The 21,264-nt window shown below is 37.7% G+C and overlaps 3 protein-coding genes across 3 annotated transcripts; 2 read left to right on the top strand and 1 right to left on the bottom strand.

Moving 5' to 3' along the window:
- Positions 1-598: 598 nt before the first annotated feature.
- LOC110165032 (spermatogenesis-associated protein 22) lies at positions 599-4,271 on the bottom strand. The gene is made up of 7 exons (XM_020930182.2): positions 4,192-4,271; positions 3,993-4,106; positions 3,413-3,590; positions 2,329-2,719; positions 1,396-1,522; positions 1,185-1,282; positions 599-790 (listed from the first exon to the last, which is right to left on the bottom strand). Exons 1-7 carry the CDS (start codon positions 4,226-4,228, stop codon positions 599-601), a joined length of 1,137 nt encoding a protein of 378 aa, XP_020785841.1. The 5' UTR covers positions 4,229-4,271.
- Positions 4,272-5,063: 792 nt separating this feature from the next.
- stip1 (stress-induced phosphoprotein 1) lies at positions 5,064-9,588 on the top strand. The gene is made up of 14 exons (XM_020930305.2): positions 5,064-5,214; positions 6,328-6,537; positions 6,666-6,807; positions 7,105-7,246; positions 7,336-7,495; positions 7,575-7,701; positions 7,776-7,878; positions 7,953-8,073; positions 8,168-8,264; positions 8,337-8,461; positions 8,538-8,574; positions 8,661-8,764; positions 8,871-9,043; positions 9,117-9,588. Exons 1-14 carry the CDS (start codon positions 5,110-5,112, stop codon positions 9,187-9,189), a joined length of 1,719 nt encoding a protein of 572 aa, XP_020785964.2. The 5' UTR covers positions 5,064-5,109; the 3' UTR covers positions 9,190-9,588.
- Positions 9,589-10,296: 708 nt separating this feature from the next.
- rps6ka4 (ribosomal protein S6 kinase, polypeptide 4) lies at positions 10,297-20,675 on the top strand. The gene is made up of 18 exons (XM_020930304.2): positions 10,297-11,172; positions 11,254-11,325; positions 11,437-11,504; positions 11,744-11,894; positions 12,041-12,156; positions 12,241-12,348; positions 12,425-12,505; positions 12,574-12,677; positions 12,756-12,906; positions 12,980-13,141; positions 14,302-14,427; positions 14,778-14,911; positions 15,023-15,116; positions 15,219-15,389; positions 15,812-16,003; positions 16,258-16,417; positions 16,732-16,895; positions 18,585-20,675. The coding sequence occupies exons 1-18, from the start codon at positions 11,085-11,087 to the stop codon at positions 18,795-18,797; spliced, it is 2,355 nt and encodes a 784-aa protein (XP_020785963.1). The 5' UTR covers positions 10,297-11,084; the 3' UTR covers positions 18,798-20,675.
- The last annotated feature ends 589 nt before the right edge of the window (positions 20,676-21,264 follow it).

Genomic DNA, 21,264 nt, shown 5'->3' on the forward strand with positions numbered 1-21,264 from the left:
AATGGTTTTAACACACAAACACAAAGAAATATGATTCCCAAATGTTCTGAAAATGAACAAAAAGAGAATAATTATGTTCCTTAAAGAATTATGTTAAAGAAGGACAGTAAAGACATGTTGGTATGATATTGGATCTTCTGTGTTGCTTGGCTGTCTGAATGACTGGGTGACTGCACTGGAAATCTCCCTCTTATTTGTTAAACAGTTGTGTGTAAAGTCTCAGCACTGGTGAACATGTTTTATTAGAATAGGATATTGTTTTGTTTTCATTGTGATGAACTGTAAATAAACTGTTCTTGATCTTGACCTGTCATTCAATCGGACCCATTCTTCAGAAATATACTTGTGAATATGTTGATATCTCCTGAACTCTCTTTCTAATAAAAAACTCTTTACTCACGGGACATTAACAAATAACTCCAATGATTTAAAATAATCATCTTTTTATTTGTTTTAAAATAAATATAAATACAAATGTGTTATAACACCTTAAAAAATACAGCAAATATCAGTAATGTTAACAATGAAAAATGCAATGAACTTGAACTTATAATAACACTCTCTTACAGTTTTGCTTTCTAACAAGGGCAGTTGTTGTCTAGGCTTCCCTGAAAGTCTTGACCAGGGCGCTCATTTCAGCGTCACAGATCCTGACAGCCTCTTGTGCGTTCCTCTGCTCTGAAGGCAGTGCCGGGCGGATGGATACGCACACCAGGACATCTCTGCTGCGGTCATAGTTACCGACGCAACGAAGGACCTGACGACGAATGAGACGAGGAAGCTCCTTCTCCTACGGGACGAGAGTTAAAGGTTACACAATCCGACACAATGTGTAGTGTTTGCTCTCATTTTTCTGGGGCTGCAAAAGCACAACTCAATATATTGCAATGACAAGAGTCTCCATCTGACAGTAGTGTATTGTTTGTTTTAAATTATGTTAATTGCTGATTTCATTAATGATTTTCCCAAATTAGCCAATGTTATGATGCATTATGTATAGATAATGCAAAAAAAATGGCTGACTTAATAAAGAATATGTTAAATTTGGATGATATAGCCTTGATTCATTTTTGGTTTTATCACTGTTCTAGTTTTATTTTGTCATTTTATTTTGTATGCACTGTTATCACAACAGCCATTGCGATCTTTTCCAATAATGTGCAGCCCTATTTCTTTACACACACATTTTCATAGTAAACACATTGGACAACTTCCTTCCCGTCTTGTATGAGGAAATGCTTTGCTCCATGTGGCCCCAGTGTCACAGCAGAGTCTAGAGTGGCTGAAAAAGAAAAGATGTTTCATAGTTAAAGAACCATTGTTACGTGTAAAAAAAAAAAAAAAGGCAGATGTAAATACAATACACAAAATTATGCAGCCTTAACCCACACTGACCAAATATCTCAAATAAATATGGAACTTTGTCTCTAAACTGGCTCCAGTGCTTCATCCCGTTAATCACTGCTGTGAGGATCCGCAGAGACATCTCGTTTGCTGGTATTATCTGAAATGTTGTTTGCGCCTGTAAATAAAATAAATAATACAATTTATATAACCAGGTACAAATAAAGGTGCACTATGTAACTTTTCTGGTGGAGGATGTGCCACCTTTACAGTGATGGCTTTACTTAGAATATTCCACAGTACGGCATTAAATTGATCCGTTTCCAAGGAGACAGGACACTACCAAACCAAGTTAGGTAGAAACGTGATCCTCCTCACAGTAAGACTGTATTTTTACTTCCGCCAAGGAGATTATGTTTTTGCCGGTGTTTGTCTGTTTGTTTGTTTGTTTGTCTGTTAGCAACATAACTCAAAAAGTTATGGACCGATTTTGATGAAATTTTCAGGATTTGTTGGAAATGTGAAAAGGAAGAACTGATTTCATTTTGGGGGTGATCCGGAACAAATCCTGGATTCTGGATCACTTTGAAATTTTAGTTAACATTGTGGTAAATGGGACCAAAAATTTTGTTTCTCAATATCTCGGTTAATTATTGACCAAACCCCATGAAATTTGACTCAGGGATGGACAATGGGATCCTCTTTCATATTCCAAATTGAAAGATACGAGACAAATATTTATGGAAAACACAATTAATATGAGGGGGACTGTAGTCCTTGGCGGAGGTCTGCGCTCTCTGAGTGCTTTTCTAGTTTTTCAAGGTATTTTTGAGAAAGACAAAAGTCTGTAACTGAACAAATGCAAGAAAGAGTAACTGTGGAACACACCAGTCAAAGTAATCACATTTCCACAGAACGTTCATCATAAAGTTACACAGTATATCTTTAAATATAAATAAATGAATCCATGTAGTGATTGTGTACCTTCACTTGAAAGTTGCTTGGTTTTGTGCCTTTTTTCCGTTCTAACACTGCAGGCTGTGGGCCGAAGCTGTTAGTGAAGTTCCAGGCTTTAGATTGCTGGTGGCTTTTCAAAGGGGCGGGCTGGGTGGACTTTTGGGTGGACTGCATGAGAGGGGTGGGATGGGTTCCTGCTTGCACTGAAGAAGGCTGAGGAGGACAGGCCGACCGTTGGGAAAACTTAAAAGTGGTATTGGGAGGTTTGTAGGATGCCTGCTGCTGACACATCTGTGAAGACCTGGAGAGACGTGCTGGTCCACTGTGGTTGTTCTGAGATGGTTGGTATTGATTCAATCCTGAGTTAACGACAGCATCACGTTGTCTGACTGAGTAGTTGGTTTGCTCACTTTTGGTGCTGAGAAAAATGAATCAGAGGATTATTATGCAAAAATTATTTATGTTAATTGTTATGCACAGAGTAAAGTAGCCAAAGATAGTATTCAAGGGTAAGGTTACTGCAAAATTATAAAATAAATTATATTACTCAGGTAAAATAAGTATGTATTAGTCAAAGAAATTACTTTAGTTGTAAGACATTTTTTTCAGGAAAGTAAGAGTAATGTAAGAGCTTACTGCCTGGACATAACATCTGATTTATAATTTGAGGCTGGTTGTAATTAGACAAAAGGACAAAACATTAAACGTGATTAAGTCTATAAGAGTATTTGAAAAAGATAAACCACAATCAGAAAAAAATAAAAATAAAAAATTTTATCTGAAGGAATGGTGCAAAAAACACAAATGTTAAAATTATTTAACACTGTCAACATAACATTTTGTCAGAGTGGAACGAGTCACCAAAACCATTACCCAAGTAAGATTACTGTTCAAACTACATATTACACGAGTGGGAGAAAAAAATGTATGTAAAAAAAGTATATGTGTGTCACTCTGAATTGAATTCCACACATTGTCAATTTGGAATGGCTCTAGCTGAAAGCAATCAGAAAACAAGGATTCATCATGACGACTAATTGCACTCACAAATATTGCAAGATTACATCTCTCTGTCCAAAGTTAAGAAAAAGTATGCAGTCCAAAAACATACCTGTTGTTCCCTGCTTTGTAAGGATGTGGTACAGGAGCATATTGCCTGATTGTTGGAGCACCTCTGGGCCCTGGCCTCATGCTGCTGTACTGACTCTGGGGCTGTGAAGGTGGTTGGACTTTCTGCTCTTGATGAACTGTCTTTTCAGGTTTGGGTGGTTGATAGAATCCAAAGCTTCCTGTTCCAGAGAAATGCTAAAATTAGAACCACAAACCATGTCTTAAATATGATTTGTTTTTCATAATGAATGTGTCTAGTGTTTGGAAATACCTGAATCTGTACATTACGTTTTATTATTATTTTTTTACATCAGTCACTTTACTCCAGTAGTTTCTCCAAATACTTCTTTACTCTTTAAGTCACAATTATGTACCTCTAATATACTAATAATATTTCAAGATTGGTTTACTCTACACGTTTCGTCTACTCCACCCACCTCTGGATTGTAGGCATTATAAACGCAATAAACCTCACTGTACTCATATTTTTGTTGTACTAGCGCCACCTGGTGACATAAAAGGTTAAGTACTGATCCCCAATAACAGATCCATGGTCCTGATAGTTCTTCTCTCGTTCACACCTGATGCTTGGAAAGGCGCAGCAGTGTTGAACTCATTAAAGCTAAAGGATTCATTTGCCGGAGGTGCAGATGTCAACGGGACACGAGTTCTTTTCTTTTGGTTAAAGAGTGGCACTAGAACACAGCCAGGAAAAATACAACTTAACAGTACAGTACAAACATGATTATAGTCTGTATGAGCATTTTGTTCTTTACTCACCTGTTGGAAAGGCCATTTGGTTTTCTTGACGTTTCATTCCCCGTATGACACCCAAAATACTGCCATATAGTTGTTAACTGGAAACAGTAGGCAAAGGCTATAATTTATTAACAGACAGCATAACATGAAATAAATATTTAATCAGATTAACCTGCGATGAAATTAATAAATTTGCTAGCCAAGGGTTAGCTAGCATAAACTCAACCATATGCAAATTAATTATTACAAAATTATTCTGATTAAATATTTACCTATCAAAGTGCAAGAAAGTGGAAGAATGTTACAATTTATAGCATAGCAGTACATAATAAATCTCTACAAACCCCGAAGTCCTTTTTAATCAAAGGTTTCGAGCGCAGCTTTATTTTTAGCGCGGGTCACTCACTGTCAATGGGAGCCCTAGTATGATGGGAACGCTCTTCAGCAGATATTTTCTATTTTATGGTTTCTTTAAGGTGCATGGGTGGAATAGAAGGAAACCAAAAACAGAAATTTGGAAGATGGCAATTGAAATTTCACTTAATTTTGAGCCAATTAAGCCACTACCGATGTGTCCTTGGGCAAGGCACTTCCTCAAGGGTAGGGCATTCATTATTGTTATTGATGTTTAGGCCTTCTTGTGAGAATCTGCAAGGGTCTACGCTACTTTTTATTTTATTTTTATATTTTTCTTTTTTCTATTTGACTTTAGTTTGATATCTCAAGTGTGGTAATAACGCCAGGACTCAATCATGCATTTCTCTTCTCTTAACACGTCATTATATCTGACAGCTATTTTTGTTTAGATCAGACACGAAGCACATGCACTGTGAGGGAAATCTGACGCTTAAAGTTTGTATAATGGTGGGGCCACATTTCGCAATCTTTCTGGAAGTTTCATGAGTGAAGCCAAGCCTATAAACTCCGGCTAAACCACGAATGTGCAGACTTCAGTACCAACCTGGCAACCCTCGCGCTGTTCAGTGGGAGGCGCTACTCCACAGTAGTTTCTGGAAAGAACCTCATGCATGCACCATGGAGAAAGTGAGTAGTCACATAGATGCCCTTTATTTTATTAAAAGGTTTATATTTAATCGTGTGACATTAACGTTTATGTCTCGACACGTTATATTACTGTTTTTAGTCTAGTCGTTTCAAAGCGGGCTGCTGTTTCTAGTGATATTTCATTGTACGGATAATACAGTAGCTAGCTAAGCTCTTAGCCTGCTGCAATGTGTTCCTGGTGAAGCCTGTTTCTGATGCAGCTTCAGTGGAAATTAATTCCAACGCCACGTGAAGCTCAAGGCCATGAACGAGATTTTAACTAGACATTTGTGAAATTGTTTTACTTTAATCATTTAACTGCAGCTAACTAGCATGTTAGCATCTACTTTAGCCACTGCCATTTCCTGACTAGGAATATTTTCTTTTCAATAACTGATCAGAACGACCTTTTAATCTTAACTGTTTACTACACGTTAACATGAGTAATTTTATTGGATAATAAATTAACACAAATATGTCTGCATTATCAATGCAGCAAGAAGTGTTCGTTTTTTTCCATCACATTCCCGTAGCCCCGTAAGATAACAGCGTTTATTTACTTTTTTTTTTGCTGTTCACATTACACTTGAGATTACTGTGATCATCTTGAGCAGTGTCCGAGGCAGCTGCTTGCGCTCTCAGACCGGAGGATTTTTCTAGACGCACACGGACCTGCTGTTATGGTTACAGCTGTAAAGTGTCAAAACCGTCGTGCTCATCCATTTTGTTCTTAAATTTTGTTATATCTTGTATATCTAACATAATCATAATCCTGAAATCACTGCTGTGCTGCCGCACTTATCATATTTCCTGAAGTGGGTGCATGTCCTTCCAGTTCTAAATTGGATTCTAAAACACTGCGCTCAGCACTGCACTAATGTAGGCTTGCTAAATGCTTCACCCTCTGCATATAAACCCCAGTTAGGTTTATGAATGATGATCATCACGCTCAGTGGTTGAAGTGAATAGATGTTGTTTTTTGTTTGTTTGTTTGTTTGTTTTTTATTATTAATCTGTCATACAGACCTCCTCACAAATAGTTTGAATGTTCCTGATGTTTATTATATGAACTGTTTGTTATTTATTCTTGCATTTTTATTTTTGCTTCTCCAGGTGTCAGCATTGAAAGACCAGGGAAACAAGGCACTGAGTGCAGGGAATGTTGATGAAGCTATACGGTGCTACAGCGAAGCCATAGGTCTTGATCCCTCCAACCATGTTCTCTACAGTAATCGTTCAGCTGCTTATGCCAAGAAAGGAAACTATGAGAACGCTCTCCAGGATGCCTGTCAGACCATCAAGATTAAGCCTGACTGGGGAAAAGTAAGATCTGTTTTTGAAATTGCACTATTATACAACAGCAGTCACCTCACAAACTGAATAAAATCAGTTCTGCTTAGTCTAAGGTATTGATATTTTCAAATAAAGTTCCTTTATTTGTTTTACATCAGGGCTATTCTCGCAAAGCTGCAGCATTGGAATTTCTCGGACGGCTAGAGGAAGCAAAAGCAACTTATCACGAGGGTATTCGGCAAGAGCCAAATAACCAGCAGCTGAAGGATGGTCTGCAGAACATCGAGGTCCGGCTCGCAGGTAATTATTAATGCATTTTGTATTGTACATTTTGTATTGTATTTGTATCTTGTAAATAAGATAGACCTTTCCTGGATCGTTAATAGAATGGCCTTGATCTTTATCAGAACCACAATAAGACCACATATCAATGTTGTATCAACATTGGTATTGAGTATCAAGCTCTTTTTATAGTATCAAAATTGCATTTGAAATGTTTGTGTTGTGAAAACACTGACTGCTAATGTATTCATTGAAATCTAGGATGTTTTGAAATGGTTCCATATCATTAATGAAGACTTTTATTTGTCCTCACAGAAAAGACAATGATGAACCCCTTTGCCATACCAAACTTGTATGACAAATTGGAGAAGGATCCTCGGACACGAGATTTGTTGTCACAACCAAGCTATAGAGAACTGCTTGAACAACTTCGTAATAATCCCTCAGCGCTTGGAACGTATGTATTGACTCATATTTTATTAAATCATATAATATCTATTCTAATGTCATTGGCAATTTTATCAAAAACATGTTAATTTGTTTCAGGAAGCTACAAGATCCTAGAGTAATGACCACACTTTCGGTGCTACTCAACCTGCCTGATATGGAAGAGGAGGAAGAACCCACACCCCCTCCTCCTCCCAAACCCAAGGAGACCAAGCCGCCTCCCCCCAAAGAGGAGGACCTTCCAGAAAATAAAAGAAATGTAAGCTAATATTCTTGTTTATGGCAATTTGTAATGTAATTATACACTTTAAATGATCAATCAAATGGGTTTTTTTCAGGCCTTAAAGGAAAAAGAGCTGGGGAATGCTGCTTACAAAAATAAGGATTTTCAAACTGCACTGAAACATTATGATGAAGCTATGAAACATGATCCTACTAATATGACGTATCTTTCTAACCAAGCAGGTATCTGTACTTTTAAAAAATTGTTTATTTTTTATTTTCTGTAGCACAATTCCTCCTTTATTCCTCTGTTTTAGCTGTGTACTTTGAGATGGGAGACTATGAGAAGTGCCGGGAGATGTGCGAAAAGGCCATTGATGTTGGCAGAGAGAACAGGGAGGACTACAGACAAATAGCAAAGTGAGTTCTGTTCCGAATTACAAAACTCAATGTGACATTATTGTGTTATTTATTTATATTTGCTTACCTTGCAGGGCATTGGCTAGAATTGGTAACTCATACTTCAAGCAGGAAAAATACAAAGAAGCAGTTCAATATTTCAACAAGAGCTTGACAGAGCATCGCACTCCAGATGTCCTTAAGAAGTGTCAACAGGTGTGATAATTCATTCAAATGTTGTTTGAGACTATATGAGGCTATTGGGGAAAATATGATTTGATAAATTATCTCTTATAATTCATCCCCATAGGCAGAGAAAATCCTAAAGGAACAGGAAAAACTAGCTTATATCAATCCGGAATTGGCACTGGAAGAGAAAAATAAGGGCAATGAAGCTTTCCAGAAAGGTGACCTCTGCCTCCACTGTTAACTCTTTTTTAGTATTTATACGCATGTTTAACTTGGAGTTCTGTCTTCAGGCGATTACCCTGTTGCAATGAAGCATTACAGTGAGGCCATCAAAAGAAATCCCAATGATGCCAAACTGTTCAGTAACAGAGCAGCGTGCTACACAAAGCTGGCTGAGTTTCAACTTGCTTTGAAGGTGTGTTGTTTTTCTCTTGTTTTTTTAAATGTTAATATGTTGTATTTCTAAAAATATATCTGTATTTTTTTCTTAGGATTGTGAAGAGTGTATCAGGCTTGAGCCAGCATTCAGTAAGTGCTCATATTCTTTCATAGGCAGATGTAATTTTGTAAAGTTGTACAGGCAGTATTGAATCTTGATCTGTATTTGTCTACAGTTAAGGGATACACACGGAAAGGAGCAGCTTTGGAGGCAATGAAAGATTTCTCTAAAGCAATGGACGCATACCAAAAGGCCCTGGACCTTGACTCTACATCAAAGGTAAGATTGGACACAACAAAGTTTAATTGAATGTATGACACATTTTTTTCAGTTTGACTTGTAGTTTCAAATACATTTAATGAGCTTAATTTGTTATGATTGACAGGAGGCCACAGAAGGCATGCAGCGCTGTATGATCGGTCAGGCTGTGAGGAACGACAGCCCAGAGGAAGTGAAAAAGAGGGCTATGGCTGATCCAGAGGTGCAGCAGATAATGAGTGACCCAGCCATGCGCATGATCCTCGAGCAAATGCAGAAAGACCCACAGGCTCTTAGCGAGTATGTATCTCTGATTCTACTGCTGATACACATGAAGGAGTACATTTAATTATTTTTTTGTTTTATTCTACAGTCACCTCAAGAACCCATTTATCGCTCAGAAGATTCAGAAACTTATTGATGTTGGACTGATCGCCATTCGCTGAGACCAAACCCTTGTATGAAGAAACAACAGAGTGGATCAAAATCACAACCCTCAGTTAATACATTCTCTTGCCTTTAAAACAATGTTTGGTCTTACTTGGACCATATTTTTTATTGGTTTCTCTGTTAATGCATTGTATCTAGATCTTGCATGTAATTTTCATATGCTTAAATTGTTACTTAGACAACTGGGTTGATTTTTATACATGTGCATTCTGCAATCACAAACAGTAGACACATTGGTGAAAGGAGAAATCCACCCTATATTTTTGTTTGTCAGCACAAAAGTAAACATTTTGCATACAATTGTTTGTATGGAAAATTACAAGCAAATGTTTGAATTTGTCTTTTTGTTGTCTTATTCAAGGCCTGACTAAAGATATTCAACAGTTCAATGTAAACCTTGTATTTTTTTTAATTTTAGGAACCTGTTAATCCACATGGTTACAGAATATTCAAAGCTTAAACATTGTTTTTTGATCACTTGTAATTTCAGTACTCATTACTTTGAGAAAACTCTTATGTGGGTTCAACCTTTAGTTTGCCATTCTGAAAATTTTGTCATGTTCACCTGTGTTGATCACCCAGTTGTAACAAAAACTAGGGTGATACTCTTATGGGTGGATTTTTCTTTTCAGTTTTTTTTCAAACATTTGTAGAGCAGGAAGAGGGAGCTGTTATGCAAATATATTTTCATAACAGTCCAAGACAAATGTTGTTTTATAACTTGACAGTATTTTTTTATTTAAATATTATACAGGGATTGGTCTATACCTCAAGTCATTGGATTGTTAGACTTGAAGGAACTAAACTCAAATGTTTTCCATGTTATGATTACAGCGCTTTGATCCTATTGAAATGTTAAGAGTTAAAAGAGCACATGTGAAAAGAGACATGAGGCACTGAGTCTTTGTATGTTGTGGTTTTACAAAAATCAAACCATCATAAACAAGAACATGGGGAAAATGCAAAGAATAATGAGTGTTCTTCTCTAATCCTGCTTGGACTCAAAACATATATATATATATAGAGAGAGAGAGAGAGCTGGACCATGTTAATAAAAGTTAAAATGAAACATCTGGCCCTATTTGAACTTTCCTCCTCGCCCCACCCACTTTCAGAGTCATGTGACCAGCGTAGACCAGGCTGTGTTGAAAGCATCCGGTGTTAGCACCAAGCTATCAGCTGATAAAAATAATAGCTCTAGATCTCGATTATGAGCTAAAGGGAAACTAGTATAGACGAAGGCACTGAAGATCCCGAAAGAACATGACCTGTGTATGAGCCCTGTCTGCTCGATGGTATTTAAACAGTAAAACATTAGCGTAGCTAGCGTTCAAAGTTTGACTTGCAGAGGCTTTGCTAGCTACTACTTTGCAATCAACTACTACTACTGCCGCAAACGATGTAACCTGTCCTGTTGCTCCGGTGGAATGGCGAAATAACTGTATCTTTGACTAAACGATTGCCTGCAAATAGACAAACCATTAGTGCTAATAATAACTAAAGAATACCTTCGCGATATTTTACTCTAATGTGTTGTTGCTAACGCTAAACCGAGCAGTGTAGTGTTTATAACAAAGTAGGTACACTGTCAACTTGCGTAGTTATTTATCAGTGGCACAAGCGGACATTAAAATCATTCCCATCGATAACTGCAAATCGTAGATGTTTGTAAACATAGTACAACAACAGGATGCCCCATGACAGAGGATTAACAGCGAGACATGAGGATTTGGACCACACATCTGTCCCACAAGCGCCATGCACTGTGAAGAGCCCAAATGTGCACTATCTTATTTAGGGGTTTAAATCTTCATGTTTAAATGCCACTATAGCCTGCATTTTAGCCCAGTTTAGATTTCCATTTTTGGCTGTAATTACATTTTTGTAAGTTATGCCTGGAGACGTATCTGAAAGCAGTGATGACTCTGATTCACAAACAAATGAAAAACCCTCCACTGTCAAGCATCAGATCACTGATGGTAAGTATGTATGCTAACAAGCTCCTGAGACATTTTTATTTCAAAGTCTTTTCTTTTTTTCTTTTTTTTTTTTTACTTCAGCAAACCTTACAGGCCACACTGAGAAGGTCAGCATGGAGAACTTTGAACTGCTCAAAGTGTTGGGGACTGGAGGTTAGTGGACAACGTTATTAGAACATGAACACAATTAATTTTAGTATCTGCAGCACTAAATACAATAAATAAATGTTAACAACAAATGTAAAGTTATGTTCACATTTTCAGCTTATGGGAAGGTATTTTTGGTCAGGAAGAACAGTGGCCATGATGTGGGGCAGCTTTACGCTATGAAGGTAAGGGAATGAATGAAAGACTATTTTTACCGTTTTGTCTTTTTGATGCCTATTTTTGTAGCCGCTATGTTCACACCACCTTTCACTGTATTTTAACATTCAAACAATGTTATTAAACATTTATAACTACAATATGCTCTATTCTTCAAATGACTATTATTTACCTACCTATTATTTATTATTTATTATAAAATTATAATTAGAAAAAATAAAATGACACATTTCCTTTACTATTGCAGGTGCTGAAAAAAGCCGCCATTGTTCAAAAGGCCAAAACAACAGAACACACTCGCACTGAGAGGCAGGTGCTGGAGCACATCCGACAGTCCCCCTTCTTGGTCACATTACACTATGCCTTTCAGACTCAGAGCAAACTGCACCTCATTCTTGGTGAATATATGTTTACTTGTGTATGAAAATAAGCTTTCATTAATGCAGGTTAGCAGTTTCGGAATTTATTTCTCTCAAAGAGCAATACAGTACTTCTTAACTTACGCCAGCTGTATTTAAAATGCCTTGTGTCTATTTGACTTCAGACTATGTAAGTGGTGGAGAGATGTTTACCCATCTTTACCAGCGTGATCACTTTTCTGAGGAGGCAGTCCGAATTTACATTGGGGAAATCATATTGGCACTTGAGCATCTACACAAGGTGGAGTATTAAAGTGTACTCTCTTACTGACCAATGATCAAACATTAACATTTTAACATTGTTTGAACTGTATGTTGTTTACAGCTTGGCATTGTATATAGAGACATCAAACTGGAAAATATTCTTTTGGACAGTGAAGGCCATATAGTATTGACAGATTTTGGGCTCAGCAAAGAGTTTTTGAATGAAGAGGTTTGTAGCGCATAATAATAATAATATTTAAAATCAATATTATATGTGATTTAATTGTAATGTTTGTTTTATATAGAGGGAAAGGACGTATTCCTTTTGTGGCACTATAGAATATATGGCTCCTGAAATCATCAGAGGGAAGACTGGCCATGGAAAGGTAAGTTTGAAAAAACATGTATAAAATATACTATGAAATACTGCTTATTCTTACCTTTCCTTCTCTAGTCTGTAGATTGGTGGAGTCTTGGGATCTTAATGTTTGAACTGCTGACGGGAGCATCTCCTTTTACCCTGGAGGGAGAAAGAAACTCCCAAAGCGAAGTTTCAAAGTGAGGGCACTTTGTTTTTATGTTTTTATTTTACTTCTGCTGTGTTTTTGTTGCTGACTGTTATATTTTTGTTTTAAGACGTATTCTCCGATGTGACCCTCCATTTCCTTCTATGATCGGAGCGACTGCCCAGGACCTGTTGAAGAAGTTATTGGTTAAAGACCCTCACAGAAGATTAGGCGCTGGGCCAAGAGGGGCTGAAGACATTAAAGCACATCCATTCTTTAAGGTTTTATTACACTGCGATATCAGGCATGCAACAATTAGAGGCACCGTTTATATCTCCAGTGTTTTTTAAACAGGGTCTTAACTGGTCTGACCTAGCACAGAAGAAGGTGCCAAGTCCATTCAAACCAGAGCTGAAAAGTGAGCTGGATGTGGGGAACTTTGCTGAAGAATTTACAGGAATGGACCCTGTGTATTCTCCGGCCAGCACCCCGCCCAGCACAGACCGCCTTTTCCAGGTTAGACATGGCAACATAAGTGCTCTCTTCTTCATCTCTCTAATTGTCCAACGGTATAAGTGAATGCAATTTACTATAGTGTGTGTTGGACCTAGAGATGCGCGGATTGCGGTTACAACCGCGGTATCCGCGGTTAATCCGCGGGTCGGGCGGATGACGTGACGAAAAATTATATTTTAATTAAATTCGGGCGGGTGGCGGTTTAACTACTAAAAAAAAAAAAAAAAAGTTATTGTTAGTATTGTTATGTACATCTGAAAAGACGAGTCTCATTGCCTATGCTTGTAGTATGAAGTGTACGTCATGTCCTTAATTAGCCCATTTGACCTCGTTTTTATGTTCTGAAGGTTAAGGTTGTGTCGGGTTATTGATGCCTAAGGTTTACGAGGCACATATTATATGCAGTTTATTTTATTATTTCTAATTTATTTCAGCTGTTTGCCAACACGTAAGTGGCTATAGGGCCATATTTATTTAGTTATGCATTTTTTTTTGTTTCGATATCAGATATATTTTAAAACACGCAGACATTATAGCGTAGACTGCCACTCTGGGTATTTAAAACTTAAAGAAAGACCGATGGAGTGAGGCTATGACTTTGAAATAACATTGAGCAATGGCAGAATGTAACAACATCCAACACGAAGGCAAGAAGGTTCAAAAACAGCCTAGTCGGAAAACGTTGTCAGTTAATTAGCTGCCCAAGAAAACCAGGTAAGTTTGGGCTTGTTGCGGACAATTAAGAATGCGAACATACACGCTGAGCGAATTTTGGAATGAATGAGCTATAGAGTTTGCATTTTTATCGAGGCTCCTTAGTTTGTTTGCTGTATGATTGTTCTAAAATCTAAAATCAATCGGCGGATGGCGGGCGGGTGCAGTTTTGAAAACCTTCGGTGCAAAATGGATAGCGGGCGGATGATGAGTTTTGTGTCGCGGTTGCGGATGAAAAAATAGCCCATCCGCGCATCTCTAGTTGGACCACGGCCTTTTTAAGTTGCTATAATGCTACTTGCATTGGCACAAGTAGTTGTGGATAAATTGCACACTTTCCATAGCTTTATAAAATAAAGTGTAGAACTTTGTATTCTGTACACATGTCAGTGTAATATATGTGTACTTTTTCCTGCATACCTAGCATCTGTTCTCTTTGTCCTCAGGGCTACTCATTTGTTGCTCCATCAGTCCTGTTCAATAAAAACGCAGTCATGGGAGACTTCGTACAAACTCAGATCGGTGCTGATCGACCCGGCTCTGCCTCTGTACAAAGAAGTGCAATGCTGCGGGTAAAAGTGTCACTGGTTTTACATTGTATATGTCATTATGTATCATCACTATGATTTGAGATAACCATTTCATGTTTTCCACTTATCTTGTATATTTTATGTAATTTATACAAATGATATATGCTACTATCTCTTTGCAAGTGTAATCTTTTATAGATTAGATTTATGTATTTTTTCTTAACCCCAAGTGATCTCTTTAAAAAGAAATGTCTTTATTTCTAAAGCGCTTTTCAAAGCAAAGTACAAAGTGCTTTCAAACATAAAATATGTACAAGCATTACACACGGCGCATTTTCCAGGTAATTGCTTTAGTATTTATATATTGTCTGTGAACAATGTTCTTCTTCCAGGAGTCCCCATTTTTTGTGAACTACGAGTTGTGTCTTCTGGGGCCACCCTTGGGTGAGGGTAGTTTCTCCGTATGCAGAAAGTGCAGACATAAGCAGACTGGCAACGAGTATGCTGTGAAGATTGTCAGTCGCAGGTGAGTCGATGGTGAATCATGATGACTGCACACTATTTTTGTGACTCTCTGTGCTTAGCTGACTAGTGCTGTTCTTCTGTTTTCATTTATCATGTCTGTATGCATCATTAGAATGGAGGCAAACACCCAGAGGGAGATAGCTGCTTTGAGGCAGTGTGAATCTCACCCCAACATTGTCACATTGCACGAGGTCTACACAGACCAGGTACGACTCTTTACTGTGTATAATGTTGTTTAAATTAAGCAGTTATATTTTCTTTGTTATACTACGTTACTTTGGATTTACATGTTCTGTCTTCTCCTAAAGTTTCACACCTATTTAGTGATGGAGCTTCTCAAAGGTGGAGAGCTGCTGGAGAGAATAAAGAGAAAGAAACTGTTTGGTGAAGCTGAGGCCAGTCAGCTGTTACAGAGCCTGGTCTCAGCTGTGAGCTTCATGCATGAAGCAGGAGTTGTGCACAGAGACCTCAAACCAGAGGTAACCTTTCACATGGTCTGGACTATACAGTGAATCACATAATGTTTAGTAGGGATTTATGATGATGCTTTAAGAATATCAATTGATTCCTGATAAAAAACAGTGATCCATTAAGAATTAGCACAAGATGAGTTGATTTTAATTTCCTTCTCTTACAATGCCAACAAAGAGTGCAGTTTTTCAGGAGTTCTTCTTGCTCAGTATATAGTATTCACAATTTCCCTCAGTTGTTCTTGTTAGTGCCAGACACCTTGGCTGTATAATTATTTCATATGAAAGCAATAATTTATTTGACATTCTCATCGGATCCAGATCTGTTTTGTGCGTTGAATTTCATAATAGCTCCTCCAAAATAACACAATACTCAATACACAATTAATTTTAAATGACTGACATGCAATATGTTTGTATTTTTTTTCCAGAACATCCTCTTTGCTGATGAGGCAGAGGACTCAGTGCTCAAAGTGATAGACTTTGGCTTTGCTCGCCTTTGTCCAGCAGGGAGCGCTCCTCTACAAACTCCCTGCTTCACGCTGCAGTATGCCGCACCAGAACTTTTTGAGAGTGCGGGCTATGATAAAGCCTGTGACCTCTGGAGCCTTGGGGTCATTCTGGTAATTTATTTATTTTTGATTAATTTTCATGTTTATTTGACAGTGACAGAAACATTGTTGCAGTTTAGAGTGGAACCAGTGCCATGTCCATAACTCCATCTAGGTCAGAGCTAATTTGTAGACTTCAACCAACAATGCAACATACTGAAGATATAACACAGTTATTTACAATGAAACACCCATGTATTTACTCTGAGTGTTCAGTACAGTAGCAAGTATCTGCGATTCTATCTGTGTGTTTTGTCTGTTTTCAGTACACAATGCTGTCGGGCCAAGTGCCATTTCAGAGCAGCCAGAGAGGCATGACATCGTCATATGCAGCTGACATCATGCAGAAGATAAAAGAAGGGGACTTCTCATTGGAGGGAGAGGCCTGGAAAGGGGTCTCAGATGACGCTAAAGAACTTGTCAAAGGTATCTTAAATTAGGACAGTTTGTCCTATTTAGTAGGGCAGCAGTATCATAATCAAATTCAAAAGTGAAATTAGAGTTAGTACAATTATCAAATCGCGAAGACTACAATTATTTATATACCATAATAGAAAGTTCACGATAAACAATAAAACATTAGTCTCTAGTTTTTAGACCTCTACAAACCTATGGGATTCTTTTATTTAAATCTTCTTACAATACCAGTTTTCAAAATCGTGCTCCTCTGGTATTTAGGAAAGACCAAAGTGGGCTTGATGTGCAGTAGTTGTTGTTAAATTCTTCTGTTTGTATTGCAGGTCTGTTGACAGTGGACCCTGAGAGGCGTCTCAAACTGTCTGATCTGAAGGAGAACAGCTGGCTGCAGGGAGGAGCGTCCATGTCCACCACACCTCTGTGCACTCCAGATGTGCTAGAGTCCAGTGGACCAACCGTACGCACCTACGTCAATGCCACTTACAAGGTACTGCTGCTGGTTTTGTTAAAGTTTAATGATTACTAGGACTATATACCATAATTTCCGGACTATTGAGCGCACCTGAATATAAGGATATATATTTGCCGCACCTGTCTATAAGCCGCAGGTGTCCACCTCTTCAAGAACTTCTTCAAGTTAGAGCCATTTGTTTTTCTTTCCCGAAAGCTTTTGTCATCTTTTTGCATTGAGTCAGTTTGTCGTGCTGCCATGGCCAACATCTCACCATCGACTAACTGATGCCGAGCTTACGTGCAGCCAGATCAGTTGCCTTTAATTTAAAAGCTGCGTGATATAAATTTCTTTGTGTATTTTCCATAAGGAGGGTGTGTACAAAGCACAAAATAACTGTTCAAAACACAGTCAAACTAGCATCTTCCTTGGTGCATCACCTCCGTCTCTCTCCGTGCTCTATGGCGCATGACTCCTGCAGAAAGAGCCGCTGTCCTGTCTGGGATCATGTAGTAGTCTTGTAGGGATTTCAGCACATTTCTGACTTGCACAGGGGCTAGATAGGTTGTATCGATCAGGTATGAGTGGGTGTCCGGCAATTGAAGTTTGAGACGTTACCTCTTGTCATTTACACACTCACCTGATTTAACGCATACAGGTAAGACGTGTCACGCTCACCAATGTTAATCTCACACGCCAATATTTGTGCTGACAACAGCACTGTGTTGCAACTGCATGTTGACCGTGCAGACAGCAGCGCTCATCCACTTTGTTGCCAAACCATAGACCATGTATATATGAATGGACAATGTGCCAAAGAAATATTCCATTCATATAATAGCCGCAGCATTGTATAAGCCGCAGGGTTCAAAGTGTGAGAAAAAGGTAACAGCTTATAGTCCAGAAATTACGATACCTTTTAGTTGTTTAGTCAATTTAATTGTTGATGATGTCTTAGTAGACCAAGATTTTTATTAGTCAATTAATTATTTTATTTAGATTATAAGAATTGTTGGAGACAACAGCAGCAGTGAATTATCATTTCAGCCTGCCTACTATCCATAATTAAACTAGCCCATCTGACCCTGTTGTATTCCCACATATCATGACTACTCAAGTCTCATGGTCAAATTCATATCAAGGAGTCTTTATTATCCCTGACGGTAATTTGGTCTGCAGAAGTAGTACACAACACATGTAGATCATACATAACACAAATAGCTAGATAAAATACAGATTAGAGTGACTGATAATGCCAATGTCAAGAGCAGTAGGAATAAAAGAGTTCTTATATCCTATATAACCATTATATCAGTTAATATCATATAGCGGCATAATTCTTAGAACTTTTGCAATCTTTTGTCCTCTTTTAGCCAACATGTCTTTAGTTGATCTAGAATTTCTTTGACTACAGCCCTAATGATTACTGTTTATAGCAGGGGTGGGCAATTATTTTTTCAATGGAAATAATAAGCTGCAGTAAATAAATTGAAACACTTAGTAACATTTCCTCTGGTATGAGTCATTCAACCTCCTACAGCCCATATCTTTTCATATAGCCAAAAAATATCCAAAAAATTCCCAGTACTGCAAAGAAAAAGTTCACACGATAAATATAAAAATATACTGTTCCGTCCATCATATGTTGAACGATAAGTCGATATAATCATTTTTATTACAGGCCTAAGTCTCACCTTTTGTTTTCTTTTGGTAAACCCCTGGTAGGCTTTTAACCGCGGTAAGAGAGAGGGCTTCTTTCTGAAAAGTGTGGACAATGCCCCTCTCGCAAAGCGCCGCAAGCTGAAGATGACGAGTACAGGTGTGGAGACACGATGGAGCTCATCTTCTTCGTCCTCATCTTCATCGACCTCCTCCTCTGCCTCAGCCACTGCATCCAAAACAGCACCAAAGTCCACAGTGACCCCCAAGAAGAGTTAGCCTGGAAACAAAGTCAATGCTTTTCATATACGCCTTGTAAGTGTTGATCTGCCCACTCCAGAAACAGAATAAAAACTAAAGGTGGGTTACCATGACCATTTAAGTTTCCAGTTTCCTACATATAATATTGTCCATGAAGTTCTCTTGTTGCTTTTTTAAAATCAAACCAATAATGCATTATATTTTACACCCAAGAAGTAAGGTTTGGGATTTTATCTTTTAAATTCTATGGCCTTAAAACTGTTCTTAAGTATTACACAAAAGGAAAAAAAGGGAAGAGGAGCCATTCATGTGCAGAAGCCATATAAACTGTATAATAATGAATAGGTAGATCATTGTAGGAGCAGGAATTGCACAAAGAATAATTTCATTTGCCACATGTAACATACAGTTATGGGCAAATGGAAAGGTAGAGTTTGGCCTATAGCATCAAAAAGCTCTGGCTGTGTGGCTTTAGTTTTAGATATATATTTTAGATTGTGGATTTTAGATTTTTAGTTAGTGTAAAACAAAGTCTAGGATTGTAAACATATTTCATCAAAAGGTCACATGATCTATATTAATTAAATGGTGACCAGTTGGAGATATGGTGATGTGTGAGTAGAGGTGGGAGATACAGCAAATATTTTTTTTTCTTTAAAGATAATTTCATAATTTTGTGTTCTGGACATATGTAAAATTATAATATTGTGCTTATCAAGGTCAATATTCTTAAGTCTATTGAAAATGACAGCAAAAAGAAAGAAAAAAGAGCTGATCTTCTAGTGATATTACTGCACTATTTCAGGCACATTTTAGCGCATTCCTGGTTGTTAAATTATTGTCAGAATGATCAGTTATTGAGAATACAAAAAATATATATCATAATATTCTTTTTTTGTCAATGTCGCCCACCTCTGTGTGTGATTCTAACTCTTACATAAACCTGTGCTGTCCTAATGGGGCTATCTTTACAAAGCAGTTGCACCTTCAACACACTACCACACCACTGCCCCAGAGAACACATCAGGCGTCTCTGATTACAAGTTTGAGCCAAAATGGCGGCCGAACAACCACGCGAATGTCTGTGAGCTGTATATGAGCATTAATGTGTTGTCTCTAAAGGTTTAGCATGCTTTTGTTGTGATTTTTGTATAAATGTTTCCACTTTTATTTGACACTTTCCCATACCAGCCCAGAACTTTTGAACTGGGAATTTTAAGTTTGTAGACCCAAGCAGTTTTGATGGTTTTCTGCTGTACGGGCTGCGATGGTCACACAGATGTTTTATTTTTTACACTGTATCACTTTGAGGTGATTTTAGAGACACTTAAGACATTATGAGGGTGGACGGGCTACCTGTGAAAGCTGATTTGTACCAATCATCGATCTAAAGCAAAAAATGTATGTTTTATGGATTGGAGTCTCTGGATGTAATTATGTTTATCAGATTTTTTACATGTTCACAATTAACACATTTCAGCTTTAACGGTGCTTTCACTGGTATTTATTACTTAATTCGCTTTGTCGTTTTACAATGCCGTGGTATTGGGTTTAAACATTTAGACTTGTCTGTACCATTGCTGTTGTGTCTTCAAAGAATGATTATGAACTTGTTTGTATAAAATGAAGCAATTTTGTGTTCTGTGCTTTTCTTTGTCAGCTGCTTCTGTCTTTTAAAGTTGTTTCTAAGCATCTGCTACGATTTTATCCCAAGCTGTTTTGTTTTACTGGTGTTGATATTTTGTTGTAGTTAATATTTTTTGTTTTTGTACTTTTTATTTTGAGCATTGCTATCTTCCTGAGATGCACTGTCACTGATGTTGTAACTGGGATTTATGTTTTTGCACCGATATTTTTTGTGGGGATGGTGCAAAATAAATTGTACTTTTCAGTAGACTGGTGCTGCCTGTCATTGTGTTATGTCTTCAGTTGTATTTACTGTATTTAGACTAATTCTAACCTGAAAAGTAGTTCTATGATTGAAATGTAATGAGGTTATATTACCATTAGGTGGCTGCTGTGCGCTTCTTTTTTGGTTACTATGGAGACAGAGATGTTTCATGGGGGCTTATATAAATTGAGTAGTGCCCACAATAGAGTAGTTTCCTGGGAAGTGACTGTTTAAAGGTGCACTATGTAACTTGTCAGATGGAGGTTTGTGCATGGAGATGCTATTGGTTTCCCTAAAATCAAAGTATGGTATTTAACCTAACCTTTAATCTGTCTCCAGCAGGTAACATTACACCATGTTACAGGACAGGTCTGTGGAGAAGCAACTCCACTCAAGACATTATTAGGAATAAAATACACAACAGCAGATTTGTTTAATGCCATATTGTGGAACGGAACATCCCAGACAAAAAAGAGACCTGATAATAGAAGGCCTCATCACATGCCATATGGGACTCTAAATTACCCCTCTCACTGACTTCATACAGTGAAGTATAAAGAGGGACAAGCTTCTTCAGATAAGTTGAGGATTGTA

This window comes from Boleophthalmus pectinirostris, unplaced genomic scaffold, assembly GCF_026225935.1.
Source record: "Boleophthalmus pectinirostris isolate CB_2022bp ecotype Guang Dong unplaced genomic scaffold, ASM2622593v1 HiC_scaffold_12, whole genome shotgun sequence".
NCBI lineage: Eukaryota > Metazoa > Chordata > Actinopteri > Gobiiformes > Gobiidae > Boleophthalmus > Boleophthalmus pectinirostris.